This window comes from Nothoprocta perdicaria, unplaced genomic scaffold (genome assembly GCF_003342845.1).
Source record: "Nothoprocta perdicaria isolate Ctin4 unplaced genomic scaffold, notPer1 scaffold_101, whole genome shotgun sequence".
NCBI lineage: Eukaryota > Metazoa > Chordata > Aves > Tinamiformes > Tinamidae > Nothoprocta > Nothoprocta perdicaria.
In genome coordinates, this window is record NW_020454106.1 from 1354564 (window position 1) to 1371816 (window position 17253).

The window sequence follows — 17253 nt, forward strand, 5'->3', positions numbered from 1 at the left end:
GGCGGCGGGGGGGGGGAAAGGGCGCATCGCGCCCCGAGCCGGGCCTATGAGGGGATTTTGGGGTGAATCGGGGCCAATTTCCGCTTTGGGGGGGCAGCGAGCAGAAAATGGAGGGTTTGGGAGGAGTCTCAGCGCAGTGGATCCCAGGAGAGCCCTTCCTCGGGTCTCCCAGGGTTTTCCTGGAGCCGCCTGGGCCTCGGGGATCCTGTTTTCCCCTGGGACAGGAGCTACCTGGATAATAAAATCCAGTGTGAATCCCRCATCCAAGATCTTCATGCGTTTGGTACCCAGAAATCTCGTGGAATTGGCCCAAACCAGGAGCGATTATTTCCTTATTGCTCCCAGAAACGCAAAGCATTTGCACGTCTCCTAAACCCAAAAGCCATTTCTCTAAACTACTTTTTTTTTTTTCCCTAAAAAGACACCCTCAATATCCACATGCCATATTTCACGTTGCTAATAAAGAGCACAAGTGAGATCAGGTATTTTTCCCTGAATAGTTACAGGATTCTGCGTTTATTGCAGACCCATAAAACGGYTGAGCTTAGAACGGACTTGTAGAGATGATCTAGCCCATCTCCCCTGCTCAAATTTGAGTAGGTTTTAACTAACAGACCTAGGGAATTTGTGTGTGGTTGTTGGTGCCCTTGGTTAAATTAACTGCTGAAATGATCAGAACAGGGGGATCAAAACCTCGAGAAACCCAATCTCAACCCAATCAAGAAACCCAACTGAATGGAGAAACCCATTCACTGCGTGCTTATCTAGTCTGGGTTTAAAAAACATGTAGTTAGCAGAAAAGACCAAAAGGTTAGCTTTTCACYTATTTTTAACTCAGGTTTTAATAAWCTTTGRTAATCACCCTTCTGTGGTGCGCWCATTTAGGAGGAAAAATTTAAATTGTTATCTATTTATTGGCTTTACTAGCTTGGAATAGACTTCTTGTCGGTGGAATGTGTCTCCTTTTCCTGGTCACTGAAGGCAAATTCAGCCAATTTRTTATTTCCCTTCCCTAAATGTAGGGTCACAGCCCTGGTTTGGGTGGGAACCCGTAATCTGAGAAGCTCTAAGACAGGGGCAACGTTAGGTGGGGTACTGGGCCAGAAGGATTTGTTAATGAAAACAGAGAATTTGGTCAATTTGGGGACTGGAATACCTAAGCCGAGCTCTTGAATGCCTCCTAGTTTACTTTCAGAAAATCATACTCTAATTTTATGCCTGGTGCACATATTTATCTGGGCAAAATATTTTAGTAAATGTTCTTTTCCAAACAGTGAGGCTTCTGTGTTCAGAGAAACAGAAATCTCCAAAGTAATGACACTTTTCTCCACTGGATGGTGCTGCTTGCCCAAAATTCATTAATACATCTAGCATTAGCCCAGAACATTGACATTTAATTTAGAGCTGGATTTGTAGCTGGAAGACAGTGGTTTTTTAAAAGATCTGTGCGAGCAAACAGAAGAATTGTGGGCTAAATACCTTTTTTATTATTTGTTTGGAGAGAGTAGATGATTTTATAAGTGCTATATATGATATGAGATTCCTGATTTTTCTTAGATACCTTTGATAAAAACAAGCAACTTTCCTAAGTTTCCTGCAAGTAACTTGTGATATTTGAAAATAAGACTGTCTTAATTTGACAGAAATGTGAGGAATAATCCACTTACAGTAGTTACAGTTTTGAAGTACATGGATTAAAAGTGCTAGGAAGGAGAAAGTCTCTTAAAAATTCAAGCTTGAGAAATCGCTACGTTAATAAGTCTCCTTATGTTTTGTTACCAGAGTTTTTTCTGGGAGTAATATGTCTTGGGGCTTGTCTACAGAGGGATATTCAGGAAAATTAATCAAAATTAACTTCTGAAGTGGATTAGGTGAACTGCATCAAATAGTTCAATTTGGAAATTAATTTGAATTCACACATTCAGTTGACATGGATTACATCTTCTGCATAGGCAAATCCTTGGATACACACTGTACACTGCAAATGTGTGGATTGCATTGGCTTTAATTTGGGAGATTTATAACCCCATCGTATGGGGAACTATTTACAGGAGCAAAAGAGTAGATGAACGAACTGAGCGTGGAGTTAAAGGTGGGTTAGGACAGGGAAGGGCAAGTTGGATTTAGTGACTTGCTCCCTAGAAATCACCTGTATAGAAATCACCTGGTGAGGGAGGATGGTAGGGAATGTGAAGCTGATTGCCCCAAATTCCTCGCTGACTCTCTCAAATCCACACTAAATGAGTGATGGGTTTGTAGTGGATATTTGCTTCTCAGAGGGCTGCTTCATGGAAATAGGTCAATCATTTGCCTGCGGAGAAGTGGACCAAATGAGGTCCGTGTGGATTCCTGGGCAGCACTGAGTCATTTAGGCTGTAAAATCCTTTTCAGAAACTGTTTGATGTTTTGTGGAATTCTTTATCGGACTCTTACTTTTTAAGTGATTGCTCTACYAAGCCTCTTTTGAGCTTTGAAGCTTCAGAAGACTCTTTTTTTTAACAAACAAAACACAACCACGCTTTTTAGTCMTATTAGTTTTTATTTCAGAAAGAACCAAGAGGAGGCTAAAAATAAATTGAACGTCCCTATAATATTCTCTCCCTCTGGTCCAGATTGCAAGGACTGCATTTTAAGGAAATATGAATTCCTGATTATAGTGAAAACATCTTGGTGGACTTGGGTTCCTACTGACTTTTTATGGCCTTTAGTTAATATTAATATTGATCATCCGTTTCCCATCTTGTTTAATGAAGTTTATAATCCTTCTGTCTCTCGTTCCTATCATTTTGTTTTATTTCAGTTCTCTGTATGTTTAGGTGCACACTTAATGTGACYGGTCAACTGTACTAACTTCATTAATTTCAGTGATGTTATTCTTAATGATAAAAGCATACATACATATATAGATATGGGACGTTGCAGGTATTCAGCTATAAATATAGGACAGAAGAGCCCAGATCCTGAGRATCTCAGACATCTGCAGTATTGGGTTCCTGAATAAGCCATTTTGTGGCAAATTCAAGATCTGAAATTCAGTAGATATCTCTTATGTCATTCCATACCTGTGCTTAGGTTCTACTTGGAATTTGGCTTTTTGATATGAAGGCAGATATTAGTTCTTCTTATTCTGGGCAACAGGAAGGATGAGCAGTAGACACGGGTCAGAATTAAAGAAAAGCAGCTTTGACATCTCTTCTTATATATTTTTGCAGCCAGATGTGAAATAAAGTGGATCTTAGGTCTGTGCTTCTAAACAACAATCCTTAAAGCACTTYGCTAAAGTGCAGCTCATCCTCAGGGATGACAAATTCCATTGCTATTTATAGTGACATTATTTAATTCACATTTATAGTAATAATTTTCACTGGAGGTTTTTTTTTTTACCCATATATAATTTGGTTAAAATAACCCCCCCAAAACACATTGGGTCTGTAAGCACAGTGTGAATTGAGCCTAATTTTTCCTTCATGTTGTAGCCCGTAGGAAGCAGAAGTGGTCTGTGGATCCACGAAACAGTGCCTGGAGTAAAGATGAATCTAAGTTTGGCCAGAAGATGCTGGAGAAGATGGGCTGGTCCAAAGGAAAGGTATGACTTAAAGGACGATTCTCTAGCTGAAAAGTTGTCTCTGAATCGTTTCTGAACTAAAAAAATCAGTTTAGAAGATGGAAACCTGAGTGCAAAACTTGAAGGAGACTTAGTGTTTAAAAACAGATATTCTTTCTATGTAATAATTTTTCTTGAAATCTGCTGAGAACACAGAGAAAACTTGAGCAATATGAAATTTTCATAGCTGTGTTTTTTACACAGATACCCACTAACTTGTGGCTTTCTTGCTTTCTATCCCTGCTCATCCCAAACTAGATAATGTCCCCCAGTAAAAGCAGGGGCAYGGACGTAAAACGAGGTGGGTATTAGAAAAGACTTCAGATTGCCTTGTTCTCTCCCTGGCCTTTTATGTTTTTAAAAACATCCCCAGAGTCTGCTTTAATCTTCCACCTATTTTTTAAAGGTTACTTCTAATGTGTTCCCTGAATGGCTGAGATGTCCTGTGTGACCTCAGTTCTTTTCTAGTTCTGACCCATACCTGTGGGCTGTAGGGATGAGGTGATTGGCTTTGGTGCTAAGAATAACTCTCCAGGTCAATGCAGACATCTCAGTTCTCCCTTAAAAGCAGTTTAACTTTCAAAAAAAGTGTCTCAGGAAAGCTGGGAGTTAATCAAACCTTCCATCAGTAGTGAAATGTGTAAAGAAAATCCACGGTGTATCTTTAACTCCTCCAAATCCTCGCCCTGCCCCTTTTGAAAGGAATAAAATTGGGATGTTTTCACCTCTGTCACTGTGAGCTTTAATGTACTGGCAAAAATAAGCCTGCTCTTGGCTTTCTCATTGCAGCCCACTGTTGCCAGAAAACTGGCTTACATTTAACRCATACACAAATCTTCCGCCTGCCTTTAATTTCAGAAGCAACCCGATTCAAAGGCTGCTGAAATCAAGGAACTGGCCTTGGTTTCACCAGGCTTCAGACCCTACTGTTCAWGTATGTGGCTGAGATCTCTGTCACTATGTACAGGTGTGTTTGTGTCAGGTGAAAACAGAAGTGTAACCCCCAGTGGAAAAAATACTGCTAAATGGTCTGTTTTGTAATGTAGGCAGCCAGCTCATCTCAGGGTGGGTGTTTGCCCTTACAAACACTGGGTCAGGGTGTGGAAGGAGGGCCCTGAGTTACTCTGTGTTCATCATCCCCCCTCGTCTTCCTTACGACAATTTTCCTGGCGTGSGTTGCAGGATCTTCCTTTACAACAGACAACTAGAGCTGTTGCAGGAGGTTTGGTGTCCCCTATTCATTATGAACTCAGACAAATGCCCCAGTCATACAGATACCCCAACATAATTTCATTATGCACTGTGAGTTACCCTGTCCCTTATAGCTGTTTGTTGTTATGCAGCTGCCTTCCCAGTGCTGGCTGTATTTTTGGTGAGGGACACATAGTATTCTGTTTTAAAATAGTAAATACTTTGCCTGGGAATGTCAGGTGGCTTCCTGATTAATCACCCAACTACATAATGTTGTTGCTATTTTAGTGTTTATGATACTTTGCTGCAGGCTTTAGTAGTAAATTAAAAATACTTAATAGCTCATGTGTGCTAATGCCTGCAAAATGAATTAAGGTGCAGGCAAGCAAATAAATAGTAACTTGTGGTTTATTGCTGTATTTTATTACAAATTTTCTTAGAGTACAAACACTTTGGTTTCCTGGTCACTGCAGGAAAATCCTTACTTTTGCCTTTAAATCCTCCTTAGGGTCTTGGGGCTCAGGAGCAAGGGAATACGGAACATATCAAGGTTCATGTGAAAAACAACATGCTGGGGTTAGGAGCAACCATCAATCACGAGGTGAGCACTAGACCCAGGTAAGAAACGTGGCTCCTGTTTCATCTGAAGCACAGTCTTTGTGGTGGGATGCCCATGAAATCTGCTGTCACCCTTGGTGGCAGCACACATCTGCGTAAACATCTCCACAGAAAGCTCTCCACTTYCTGTTCAGTTGTGCTCTGTTGGGTGTTTTGGGAGAGAGTGGCTGTTTGGGAAGGTTACAGTGTTTTGGAACAGTGTTCTGGAACAATCCCCTTCCTSAGTGGAGCTTAAGTATATAGCGAAACAAGAATTTGCTCCTAAAGCAGATTTTGCTCCTAAAGGTGCTGGACTCTGAGTCAACATCTCAAGTAACGTTGTTGCCAAAAAATCACATTAATGTTTCCTGTTGGAAACATCTTACCCAGGCAAGCAGAACCAACAGCAGCTCTACATTGTTTGAAGACACTCAAAACACAACCTGTATGAGTTGTGCACTTCTGAGTGGCTGTATTGAACTGCTCTGTTACCACCTGTGAAGCTCCAGAGATTTCTTTCCGTCAAGAAGGGTTGAGCACCTGCAGTTGAGTTACTTTTCAGGGTGCAGAATCTTAATACACTTTTTAGTGAAATTTCTGCTAGGACTGCCAAAATTTCTGTTAGGACTGAGAGCTCCTGCCTTACATTCGTGTGTGTGATATTTACAGGACAACTGGATTGCTCATCAGGATGACTTCAACCAGCTTCTGGCTGAACTGAATGATTGCCATGGACAGGGTGAAACAGGTAGGTTCTTGCTTTGCTCAGTCAGATGCTGGAAGCTTAGCAAGGTTTCCATTCTTTTTGTCTTAAAAAACTAGCTGTGACCTAGTTCTTTGGCCTGCAAATAGTGCCATTGCCGAGGGTATTTTTAAAGGTAGCCAGAGTGAATATGAAAGCTCACAACTAAAACATTCACCATTCCAACACATTTTCCTTACTTTAGCTAAGGAACTGTCATACCTAGCTCACATGCTCTGGTAGTTTTTTAAATGCCTACTTTTCCGTTCTCAAAGAACTTCTTTTTAGCTTTTGACTCAGGGTTATGCATTTTGGTTTTGCTGTAGAGCACACAAGTGCGGAAACTACAGAGCTTCCCAAAAAAGCTATTTATAAAGTCATCTAATTGTAAAAAGCTCTTGGTGTATGTGCAGTTGGAACTTTGTTTAAAAAATGAAGTAAGGCTTTACTGGTGAATGTAGGCTTACAGAAAGATTAGCACACGTCAAAGTTGGTTTATCTTCCCTCCTTTAGGTAGACTGGAGCATCTCTCAAGTTCAGAGTCCAGCTGTATATCTAAACAAGCCTCTGTGGAGTGGCATTAAATCACGAACAAGCCTCTGTGGAGTGGCATTAAATCAAGGGGATCTGTCTGGACATAGCAGCCTGTCCGAATGCTGCCAGTGGCAGCCCTGTCACCCCAGTGAATTCAGCAACTGGAGAGCAGGAGGTTTTCTAGGAGTTGGAGAGTAGAAAGAGGAGGAGGAAGAGGAAAGTATGTTACAAGAAGGATCAAATTATTTTTTAAGGAAAAAGAAATTTCTTGAATCTGATACTTGGTGACAATCCAGAAAACCAGGATTAAAATTCTGGATCTAAAGCTTAAAAGAGTGTTTTTTAGTTGCTGTGTTAGTCATCTGTGTGCCCTTGATTYCCTAATCACAATTTCCTAATCCTGATCCGAGGCCACACAGCGCTAGGTGCTGTAGTTAAAATCCTGAAGAGGCAAAATAGCCTTTCGTAGGGAAATTCCAAAAGTTCCTGTCTGTCTTTATATATAAATCCTACCCAAGTTCCAACTTGAGCTATGGGAAGATCAGTTAGGTGTAGCTGGTGGGAAACCTGCAAAGTGATGAGCAGAGAGCTGAAATGACTTGCCCAAGGACACAGTGAGTCAGCACAGAGGCAGGTTCCTTGAGCAAGGCCAGCTTGTTCCTAAACCCGTGCTGGGTTCCCTCGGTCATCTTCACTCATGCAAAGTGCCCCCCTAAAGCCAGATTTCCCTCAGTTGCASAGAGCTATTTTTGCAGAGTCTTTTTAGCAACTGTGGCAAGAGATTTCCATCGCTGGGAACATATTTGGGTGCAGGTTGAATGTAAGATTGAAGTCTGGTGATCATTGCTCTGAAACTTGTTTTTATTTTTTTTTTGACAATTGTTGAAGCTGGCAAAACTCATCCAGATAGCTCTGCCTGCATCTGTGCTCCAAGATCAAATGTTATGTAGCTGGCTGTTGTCCAGTTTCAATTTGCATTAAAAGTCAGCTGAAAAACTTCATTGTTCTTAAATAACTGGCGTGGTTGCCAGAGTTGGATTGTAATAAGAAATAGGGAAGGAAGGGTCTTGCGGGTGCTCCTGTGCCAACCTTCAAATACCTTTGGTCCACACAGCATTAACTTTCTTCACTTTTCCTAGCATGATGGTTGTGTCCCCTTCCCATGTATAAAATACAGGGTGCTCTGGATGAGCATGTATAAAATACAGGGTGCTCAGGATTCATCTGCATGAGACTTGCTATAGAAATGCCAAAAAACCTTTCTTGCTGTGATTGGTTTGCCTTAAAAAGTGTGTTAATACACGTGCAGCTCTTGCTCAGCCTGTCAGGGGGTATTAACAGTCACTAGAAGAGACTGATATCTCTCTTAATTACAAACACAGGCACGTTTCTATGCTCAGTAGTGAAATTCCTCCTTACAGCACAAGGCGGTGCTGGTGCCCCTTTTGCTGTAAGAAAGAAGTGCAGGAGGAAGCCCTGCACAAACCCATTCGTTGCTGGATAATATTCCCTTCAGCACAAGTGGATCAGAGAGCAGACTCAGAAGTGCCTCATCTCAGGTCAGGATATTTGACCTTGTGATGCATTTTCCCCATAGACCCCCTTATTTTATTATTTTTCAGGGATTTTTCGAGCTCACTGCAGATTCTSTCTAAAGCTGGATTTGCTCATCCTTCTTCCTCTCATTAAGGTTTAGCATTTAAATATAAAGAGAGGTCTGAGGCTGCTTTTTGACAACAAACTCTCCCACTGCTGGCTACATATTTCCTTTTTAGYTCAGCGACTATCACCAAGTGGCACTACCTATCAAACCATGGAAATCTCTAATTCCAACATCAAAAAAGCTTGGTCTGCAGAGCATTCAGGTGTGGAAACCTATGAAAAAGGTGACTCAACTTAGCCCTTAAGGTATGGGTTGATTTTTTTCCTACCCATCCCAGCAGCTTCTGGGAGGAAAAAACCTCACACTCRTGTAGCTTTTTCTGGAGTCTCTGAGCACAGAATCCCATGGTGCTTATTCCTGTGGAGGACAGCACCAGTAAACTAGTTTTTGTAGGAGAGCAGGGCTTCCTTCTGAGACACTCTTGTAGTTTAGCAGGCTCTGTGCATGCAGACAACTTGTCTGCGCCTAGAAACTAGCCTGCCAAGGTGCAAAAACTTGTTTTCTTTTTCTGCTGTTAAGTAAATAACAGCCCTTCCCATGGTTTTGGCCTGCAAAAGCAGTGCTCTCCCAAGCAGCTCCTGAGCAAAATTTGGGACTTAGCTGAGAGGGACTCATGGATCATTACAAGCGGGTGGTTTAGATACCGCCCCTCTGTTCTGGAAGGTAGGAGAGAGAAAAATAATACAGATATTGCAGTTTGTTCCATTTGGCCTCAGAGACACTAAAGCTCTGCCACTGTTTAATTTCCTTACATAGGTGTATTGCACTGTATCCAGACAGAGGCGCTTTGAGTGCTGCTAGAAATGAAAGGCCTATTTTCTGTGATATCCTTCTTTCTATCCACTCGTGTTTACTGTTTTATTTTGTATCGCCTGTTTCTTACAGCTTTCTCAGACTCTGGCAATGAGAAGGTTTTGTAACAAACAGCACAATAGACCCTGACCTGATTAGTCTCTACTCACCATAGAAAGGATTTGAAACCAGACTTTGCCTTTGACCTGAAGTACCTGTATCTCCYTTTTCGAATCAGGTTGCAAATGGGAAGGGAAGAGAATGTGCCCAAGAAATCGTGCAGGAGCATGTCTCGGGCAAGACCTGCCATRCTTTCTTCAGTAATATGTTGTGATATGTTATTGAAACTGAATTCTGAGATGGAAAGTGAAGTACACTGATGTTTTAATTCCGGGGTTAGTAGTTCTGTAATGGAGCTGGAATCTGTGTTTTTTTAGAGCCTTCACCAAGGGACCAGAAGAAATTTAGTCTTGAAGAAAAATCTAAATCTTCCAGGAAACGTGTCCATTATATGAAATTTGCGAAAGGTAAGAGGAATTTTGTTGTTGTTTCATAACCTCTAGCCAAGATTAGAAAAACACGTATGTCGAGATGATCTGTTACCTCCTGAGATCTAAAATTGGCAAGTAAAATCTTGGTTTAGAAATACCCCCTGCAGCCTGCTTAAAGCTGTAATACACCATTCCTTTCTTATTTGGGGCAACTTTGGATAGCTTTAGGCTAATACCATTGAATAAATCTTTTTTTTTGCCTGCAGGAACCATCAGCACAATAAATATTCTGGGTGATGTGTGTGTGGGCAAGCAATGGAGGAGAGGGAAGGAAAGGTGATAACATTTACTTGGGCGTCTGTACAGTACCATCCTCTGCAATCTCCAGTAACCCCTGCTGAGAGATCAGGTGGATAAGATCAAGTGATCAGATTAAACCTGAATGCAGGAAAAGGAAAGACCTCTTAGAGCTACCAGATGATTTACCGGGTGAATTAGGACAGCAGTCAGTAGCCACCAAAAAACTATATCAAGAACTCCTGGAATTCTGTGTTTTATTTCTTACAAAGATGGCTGAATCAGCTRTCCCTGATTTTTGCCTTTAACAGTTGTTCAATCACACTGTTTCTCTGCTGGTTGTGTTCCCATGTCACACAACCACGTACGCRTGATGTGTATATGTGTTTTTCTCTATGTGGAGAGGATCACAGCCGTGCTATTTTCCACCATGGCTAATTTATTAAGCCTAAAGTTCTATTTAATGTTTTCCGATAGCAAATACCTCTGCTGAAAAAGAGGTAATTTACTTCTGAATAGAGGCCAAATTCTGGTATTGAGGCTTGTTTTTTTTTTAATGAAATAATTGAACCTAGAGAATTAAAGATGTTAACATGACCCTGCCACTTTGCAACATTAAACAATTAAATTGGTTCAGGGTTTTGAGTACGGAGACCATGGCCTGTTTGAGGTGGTAGCAAGGAGGATTTATTTTGATTTGGAATTAACCTTTTACTAAATATAGACAAGAAAAAACTGTGGTTTGAGCATGTAAAATATGGAGCAAGGCTTTCATCTTAACAATGTCCCCTATTTGYTTGGCTGCAGTGTTTCTATAAGGTAGGTCCCTGTTTGACTGTAGCCTCAGTGGTGCAAAACAGGGAAATTGGCCTTTTTCAGGGAGAGAGGAAAAGTTGTTTGAGAAAAGCTAATGTTGTTGTTGCGGCTCATGCTGTTGAAGTCCAATCCTGCTTCCTTGCAGACTAAACAAGACAAGTTCAACACAAAAGCGGGAGAAGGGAGCAGCAAGGATAAAAAATACAGTTTCCGTTCCTGGTGCTGTTTTGCRTCCTTGCTGCTGGAGGAACATGGGCGCCACACATAGTCTTTGCACTCACAGGGGGATCTCGTGAATCTGCGCTGATAAAAGATGCTGATTTCAACTGCTTTTCTGGTAGCTTCTGCTATTCAAAACTGCTTTTCCCTGTGATGCTGCCAAAGATCTGGACAGTCAGCACRGCATTTCTGTTAAAGAACGCAAAAAGAGGATTATATTCAATAAATAAATGAATCAAAGCATGCAAAGCRAGCATGAAATGAATGAAAAGAGGTGTAGCAGGAATGAAATCCTCATGTTCCAAGCCATGGCCAAGATAAAGGTGAAAACAGCAGATACCAACCATGTCCTGGGTACGGACATCTCATAGAGGCTGCTGCAGTGAGACATCAGAAATTTGGATAAGAGTTCTCCCTTAAGTCTGCTGGGCATTAAGGATTCTGAAAAGAAAAAAGGAAAAAAAAMCAGGTGGACTAGCCAGATTTTTATTCTTATATCCATTACTGATGCTTAGGCTGGATATGAGTCTAATGATTTTGAAACTGGACAATCTAGTGGAATAAGATAAAATCCAAGCAGCCTCCTTGGGTGATAATCAGTTGGCCTGGCTGGGCTATGGTATTTTTTTTTCTGTTTCTTTACCTTTTGATGAGTTTTGTTTCTAATTATTTTTTAACTAAATATTGCACTGTGTTTTGTGGTCTTTTTGCACTGTGGGCCCAACACAACTTCTGGTGACATCTCAGAATATAATGCCACGCTCTTTTCCTTCCCTCCCCCAGCTCCATGTCTGGTGTTTGACCAGCTACACAGCAGCGAGACAGGAATAATAATCCGAGAAAATCAGTTTCACCCTGGAAATTATTTTGGCCAGGATAACCCTGTGTGTTTCAGAGATGTGAGTTTTGTGAGTTTCTGAAAAGAAGCAGTATCGTGAATGAAAGGAAAGTCCCCACTGAGCAAAGATAATTTTTTTTTTTTTGCTATCTGGAGGAGAGTAACCTTGTCAGAGATAAGGAAAGTCTCATGAGAGCCCCAAGACATGCAGTTTCTTCCTGAACTCTTCCTGCGTATAGGGAGTTACAGCTTTTCTTTCCCTCTAGAGCAGTGCAGGCTGCTTCTCTCGTTTGCTCTGCCAATTACAGGGTCAGGTAGGGGAAAACAAGGACTTGTTACAGGTTTCCCTGTGGAGAGACATGAGCAAACTGTGGCTATCCCCTCACCAGCCTTTTTTGCAACATATTTCCAACTGCTTAGTGGAGCCATACATTTCTTATACTGCATAGGGACAGCCTTCCTTGCATATCTTTAACATTCTCCTCCTTTTACACCCCCCAAAATATATTTTTTTCCTATTTTAGTCGCTCATAGTTTCTGTTACTAAATTAACCTGTCATCAGATGTGAAGATATGCTTTACCTTCCCTTACCTCCATAGGTAAGGATCTCTCTTCCCGCAGTGAAGACGATCTGTCCTGCATTTTTGGGAAGCGACAGAAGAGTGTGAAGGCACAGGTAAACAAGAGCCTTCACCTTTCTCCTGAGCGTTTGCATGTTTTCCATTTTAACAAGAACATATTTGCATGTCTTTCTGCTAATAAGATTATAATACACTCATCAAAAACAAGGAATCTCCTCCATTTGAATTCATTGTTTCYGTGTGAAGGCTACAGATAGAGGGCTGTGCTCTCTGCTCTTAGAAAATAAGAGTGCATTTAAGAAACGTTTCTATCAACTTCTGTGATRGAACTTCTTTGGATCAATTGGGAATCTCCATCATTTTAATTTTATACTTTTGGTAATATACATTGCAAATTGGATAAGTTTTATTGATCTGAAAAAGTACCATAASTATTACAAGTGCAGAATTTGACATTCAGCAGCAACTAGACAAGGCCCAGCACACAGCTCTTATTTTCACAAGGTCTGGGGAAGGCTGAGCAGCTTCAAAGACTTGTTCATTGTTGAACAAAAGATTCAAAGATGAGCTGAACAGCAACAAACGTTAAATTAAAAGATGCATTCCCCAAGTTTATATGTGAACAGATCAGTACTTTGCAGTAGCATTTTTTGAGTAGTTTGTGCTTGCAGAGATTAGGCAAAGATACAGCCCGAATCTGGAGTCTTAGGAAACGACACAGCCTGAATCTGGAGTGGAAATTTCTGAAAGCTGTGCTGTGTTCTCAACACAGTTCTCATTGTACAGTACTCTTAAAAATGATTATCTAACTTCACCGAATCTCAGAAGATGCGAGATCTTCTCTGGAGATCTTCTTGTCCAACACACTTGCTAAAACCAGGGGCAACTAGAGCAAGTTGTTCAGGACACGGTCCAGTTGGGGTTTAAGTATCTGCAAGGGTGCAGATACCTCCACAATATCCCTGGACAAATATTTATACACATTGATAGGATTCCCCCAAAGCCTTCTGAACAGTTTCAGCTCTCTCATTTTTTTTTCTCACATGTCACGTGCTCTGGTAGCTTAATCAGCCCCAAACTTTACATGCCTGATGGTTCTTCTGTGTTTGTGAGTCTGAGGCCCAGCAAAATACCTCACCTTGATCACACGTTTCAGGAGGTTATCATCAACACCCTTCAGAGACCTTCTGGATTGCCYGTGCCCTGCAAGTTGTCCCTTCAGCAACCCTTAAGGTGGTTGAAGTCCCCCTGAGGAATTCACAAATACGAGGCTTCTTGCGGTTGTCTGAAGCATTATCCGCTTCTTACTAATCAGGCAGTCTGTAGCAGACACCCACAATATCACTCATGTTGGTCTGCCCTCTAATACCCCTAACCCACAAGAGATGGGAAGAGAATGTTCCAAGAAATCCTGGGCAGTAGCAAAAGTYGTAGAATGTTTTGTAGGCTAAATGCCGCTGGAATGGCAAAGGAGGCTGCAAAGAACAAAGTGTGATTCACTAGGAATTCTTCATAGGAAAGATTTATTAATACAAAACGCAAAATATTTTGGTAGGATGTCTTGGATTATACTTTTTGACAGAATGGATCCTGCCACTATCCCTTGTAGTGCAAGAATTGCAGTGAATGTGTCATAAGTTTGTAAATTGTTAGTAGGATAGGGAAAAATTTTTTTTCTTAAGAACTGTTGTCTAAACACCAAAAATACAGTTAGAGTTAATTAAACCACGAGGCTGAAAGAGACGTAGACAAATGAAGAGCTGTCCTGTCTTGTCTGCCACTGTGGGTAACAGTGYGAACCTTTGTTGCAAGTCACATGCTTTGGCTTGAAAGGTAAGAGCTTGGGAAGAGGCCATCAGCCCCAACCAAACCAGTCCTAACTTATTCCTGTCATGAAATAGGCATTTGGGGACTTGGAGTCTAGGAGCTATCACAGGTCTTAAATACTGTGAAAGATTTCACCAACAGACTCCCCTTGATCAATGTTTCTCATCAGCCAAAATGACCATGGATCTACTTCTCAGTTCKCTTACTACCAGATCGATATGAAGCAAGACAAGATGGGATTTGATTCARATCAGTAGGAGACAAAACTATGGTTCGAGCATAATTTTGACCACCGATAAGCTGTCAAAATAATAGCTCTTAGTTTCTCTGAATCTCCCCATCTTTTGAAACTACAGAAAGGTTTGGGAAGTGCTACTGTGTCTTCAGGGACTTGATACTGCAGAACATTGATTCGTCTGGTGATAAAGGATACTGCAGATTGTGTGTGTGCTCGAGCCTGCTCATGCCTGTGAAACACATAACAATTTGTTCAGGATTTTGCTAATTCATTGACAAGTCCAGTGGCTGAAGGTTTAGGTGCCGATTTTTCTCATTCCCTAACYGAACATTAAGGTGATGGTTTCAAGTTCTGGCAAAAAGTCACATACGGTTCCCCAGTCAGTGCCTAGATTTCCACGTGSAAACACAGGTGAGACAGCTTGGAGCTGCCTTGTCATCTTCTGGATACCATCTGCTGCTAAGCAGCTATCAGGAGAGAAAGTCAGGAGCACAGTGATTCTTTTTCCTTCCTCAGCTTCTCCCCTCTCCTTCCTTCTCCTCCATTCCTCTTTCCTCCTTTCTCATCTTTTTTTTCTATTCTTTTTTCTCTCTTCCTTTTTATTCCTCTCTTTTTTTGTCCTCTTTTCCCCCCTTTTTCTCATGGATCAGAGATCTGTAGAAGAAAACCGCATTGCTCAGCCCCTTCAGCTGTGAGCAATTTCCTTTCATTGCACCCATGAACTCTCCCTACCCTTTCTGCTATGCACAGCCTGGTGCTCAGGGTGGCACTAACTGCCCCACGAGGACTTGCAGGGCTGTTCGTGGTGTTTATTTGCATTTGGTTTTGAAATCCCCAGGCACTGGGCATTTGCCCGCTGTGGCAGGGAGCACAGTGCAAGAGCAGGAAGGTGCTGTCATTCTCCTGGAAGCTTTTCCTATCTGTTCCTGTGTAGAGATAACATAGGAAGAGCCCTGCTGTCCATCAGAGCTTCATGCTGGGGTAGTCTGYAGTTCCTTTCAACTACAGCTCCTGCAGCTGCTAGCAGTAATTCTAGACTGTTCCACATGGGGACAACTTYCCTACTTGTGTATGTGCGAGAATATGATGCTGTTATCAATAAATACCATTTTTCTAGCTCTGTTGCAGCAGGGATGCTTGCATTGCCCCCAGGAGCATGAAACCTCTTTTTGTAAAGGAATCTAGTTCCATTCTCAGTGACAGTTGTATGGAAATTCTGCTATGTATTGGACTATACTGAGTATAAATCAATGCAAAAAAGCAGGAACTGCTTTTCATACATTCACGGATTTGCGGAGATGGGAGGGATCCCTGGAGGTTTCTAGTCCAATTCYGCTGCTCAAATTAGGGTCAACTAAAGCAGGTTGTTCGGGGCCTTCTCCATCGGGGTTTTGAGTATCTCCCTGCCTTGAAAACYGCCAGTTTAAACCTATAACAAGATTAAGTGGGTGGATAGAAGAGATGGCTTAAGGAGTAGGGAATATTTTGGAATAGCAAAATGCTTGTACTACAAATGGACTTGTTTGGGTGAACATTTGGGTGAAGAGATGCAGTTCTCTAGGCATCTCTTTTAGAGATACGTACATGCATTCAAGTATGTATGTCACTGTCTCATGAAATTAAGGCCGAATTTGTCATCTGTGAGCATTATGAGGCTTTTCTTACTTTATAAGAGCTACTTCATCCTCTGCTTTTGAACTTTTCCATAGGTATGAATGGCCTAACTTGTAGGAGATACTGGCAGTAGTATCATCTCAAAAATACATTCCTACTGAGTGGCTGTTGTGATAAATGGTGTCTCTGCAAATTGGATATGTCAGAGAGACAAGGTTTAGTGTCATGTGCAGTCTTTCCTAGCATGATCATCAGCAGTCTCTTAATGGTTTTGACCAATGAAATGCAGAAACTTGGGCAGGAAACTTTTTGTGCGAGTTCAAGCTGATCTGTCTTAACTGGAGAGCTGGGTTTGGACTCACGTTTTAACTACTCAGTAGCCCAAAACTGGTCTTGCTGATGGATCTGTTCTCTGTGTCACACCAACACCTGTGCAGTAAGTGGGAATGTTGAAATTTGGATTATACACACAGAATCCCAGAATGGCTGGGGTTGGAAGGGACCCCTCGGGATCCCCATAAAGTAACTTTTTTTTTTTTAATAAACATAAAATAACATTTTTTTTAATAAATCATATTTCCAAGTAAAACCTCCTTAATAAACTAGACAGGAGCCTTTCTAAAAAAAAAAAAAAATAAAAAAAAAAAGGAGGGTGTGGAGAAAACAATAGCTGGGTTTAGGATTGGACCTAAATTGGAAACGTCTGCAGTTTTTCCCAGAGAAAGTGATYGAAAATATTGAATTGTAATTATGATGCTCTCAGGAGAGCTGCAGTGGGGACCTGTTTTGCAGGGTAAGATCTGCCAGAATTTCCCCCCACAAACTTTCCCTCTAGTTTTCTCACTTGCTTAGGAACACTGGGAGCTGGGGAGACAGAAAAACAAATTCCATTAGTTCCTATCTGGTTGAACTTCCTGGAACCCCCACTATTTCTTTTTTTTTTTTTTTGCTTCTCAGAATTTCCTTCCTCCATCCAGCTGTGTTTCCTGATGAAGCCTTATCACTGGAGAAAATACTCCTGAGTGAGACGGAGGATTTGGGAATGAGTTACAGACAGTCCTAACTCGGTTGCAGAAAAACATGATTCTGGCACTGCTTTTGCTTTGGGGGCTGGGGGAGTCGCTCGGATTTGCTGGTGCTTTTGTAATAACTCTGGATGYGATGCATAGAAAACTGCATGCTTTGCGTCCATCTCACTTCCATGTCTT

General features: G+C 41.5%; 1 protein-coding gene across 1 annotated transcript in view; it reads left to right on the forward strand.

The window, feature by feature from the left end:
- Positions 1-17253, forward strand: part of PINX1 (PIN2 (TERF1) interacting telomerase inhibitor 1) — a 55473-nt gene that overhangs the window by 160 nt on the left and 38060 nt on the right. The window contains exons 2-6 of the mRNA XM_026040857.1: positions 3477-3586; positions 5304-5396; positions 6062-6140; positions 9561-9650; positions 12385-12461. Coding sequence (XP_025896642.1) covers positions 3477-3586; positions 5304-5396; positions 6062-6140; positions 9561-9650; positions 12385-12461 — 449 coding nt within the window. The remainder of the gene's footprint in view (positions 1-3476; positions 3587-5303; positions 5397-6061; positions 6141-9560; positions 9651-12384; positions 12462-17253) is intronic.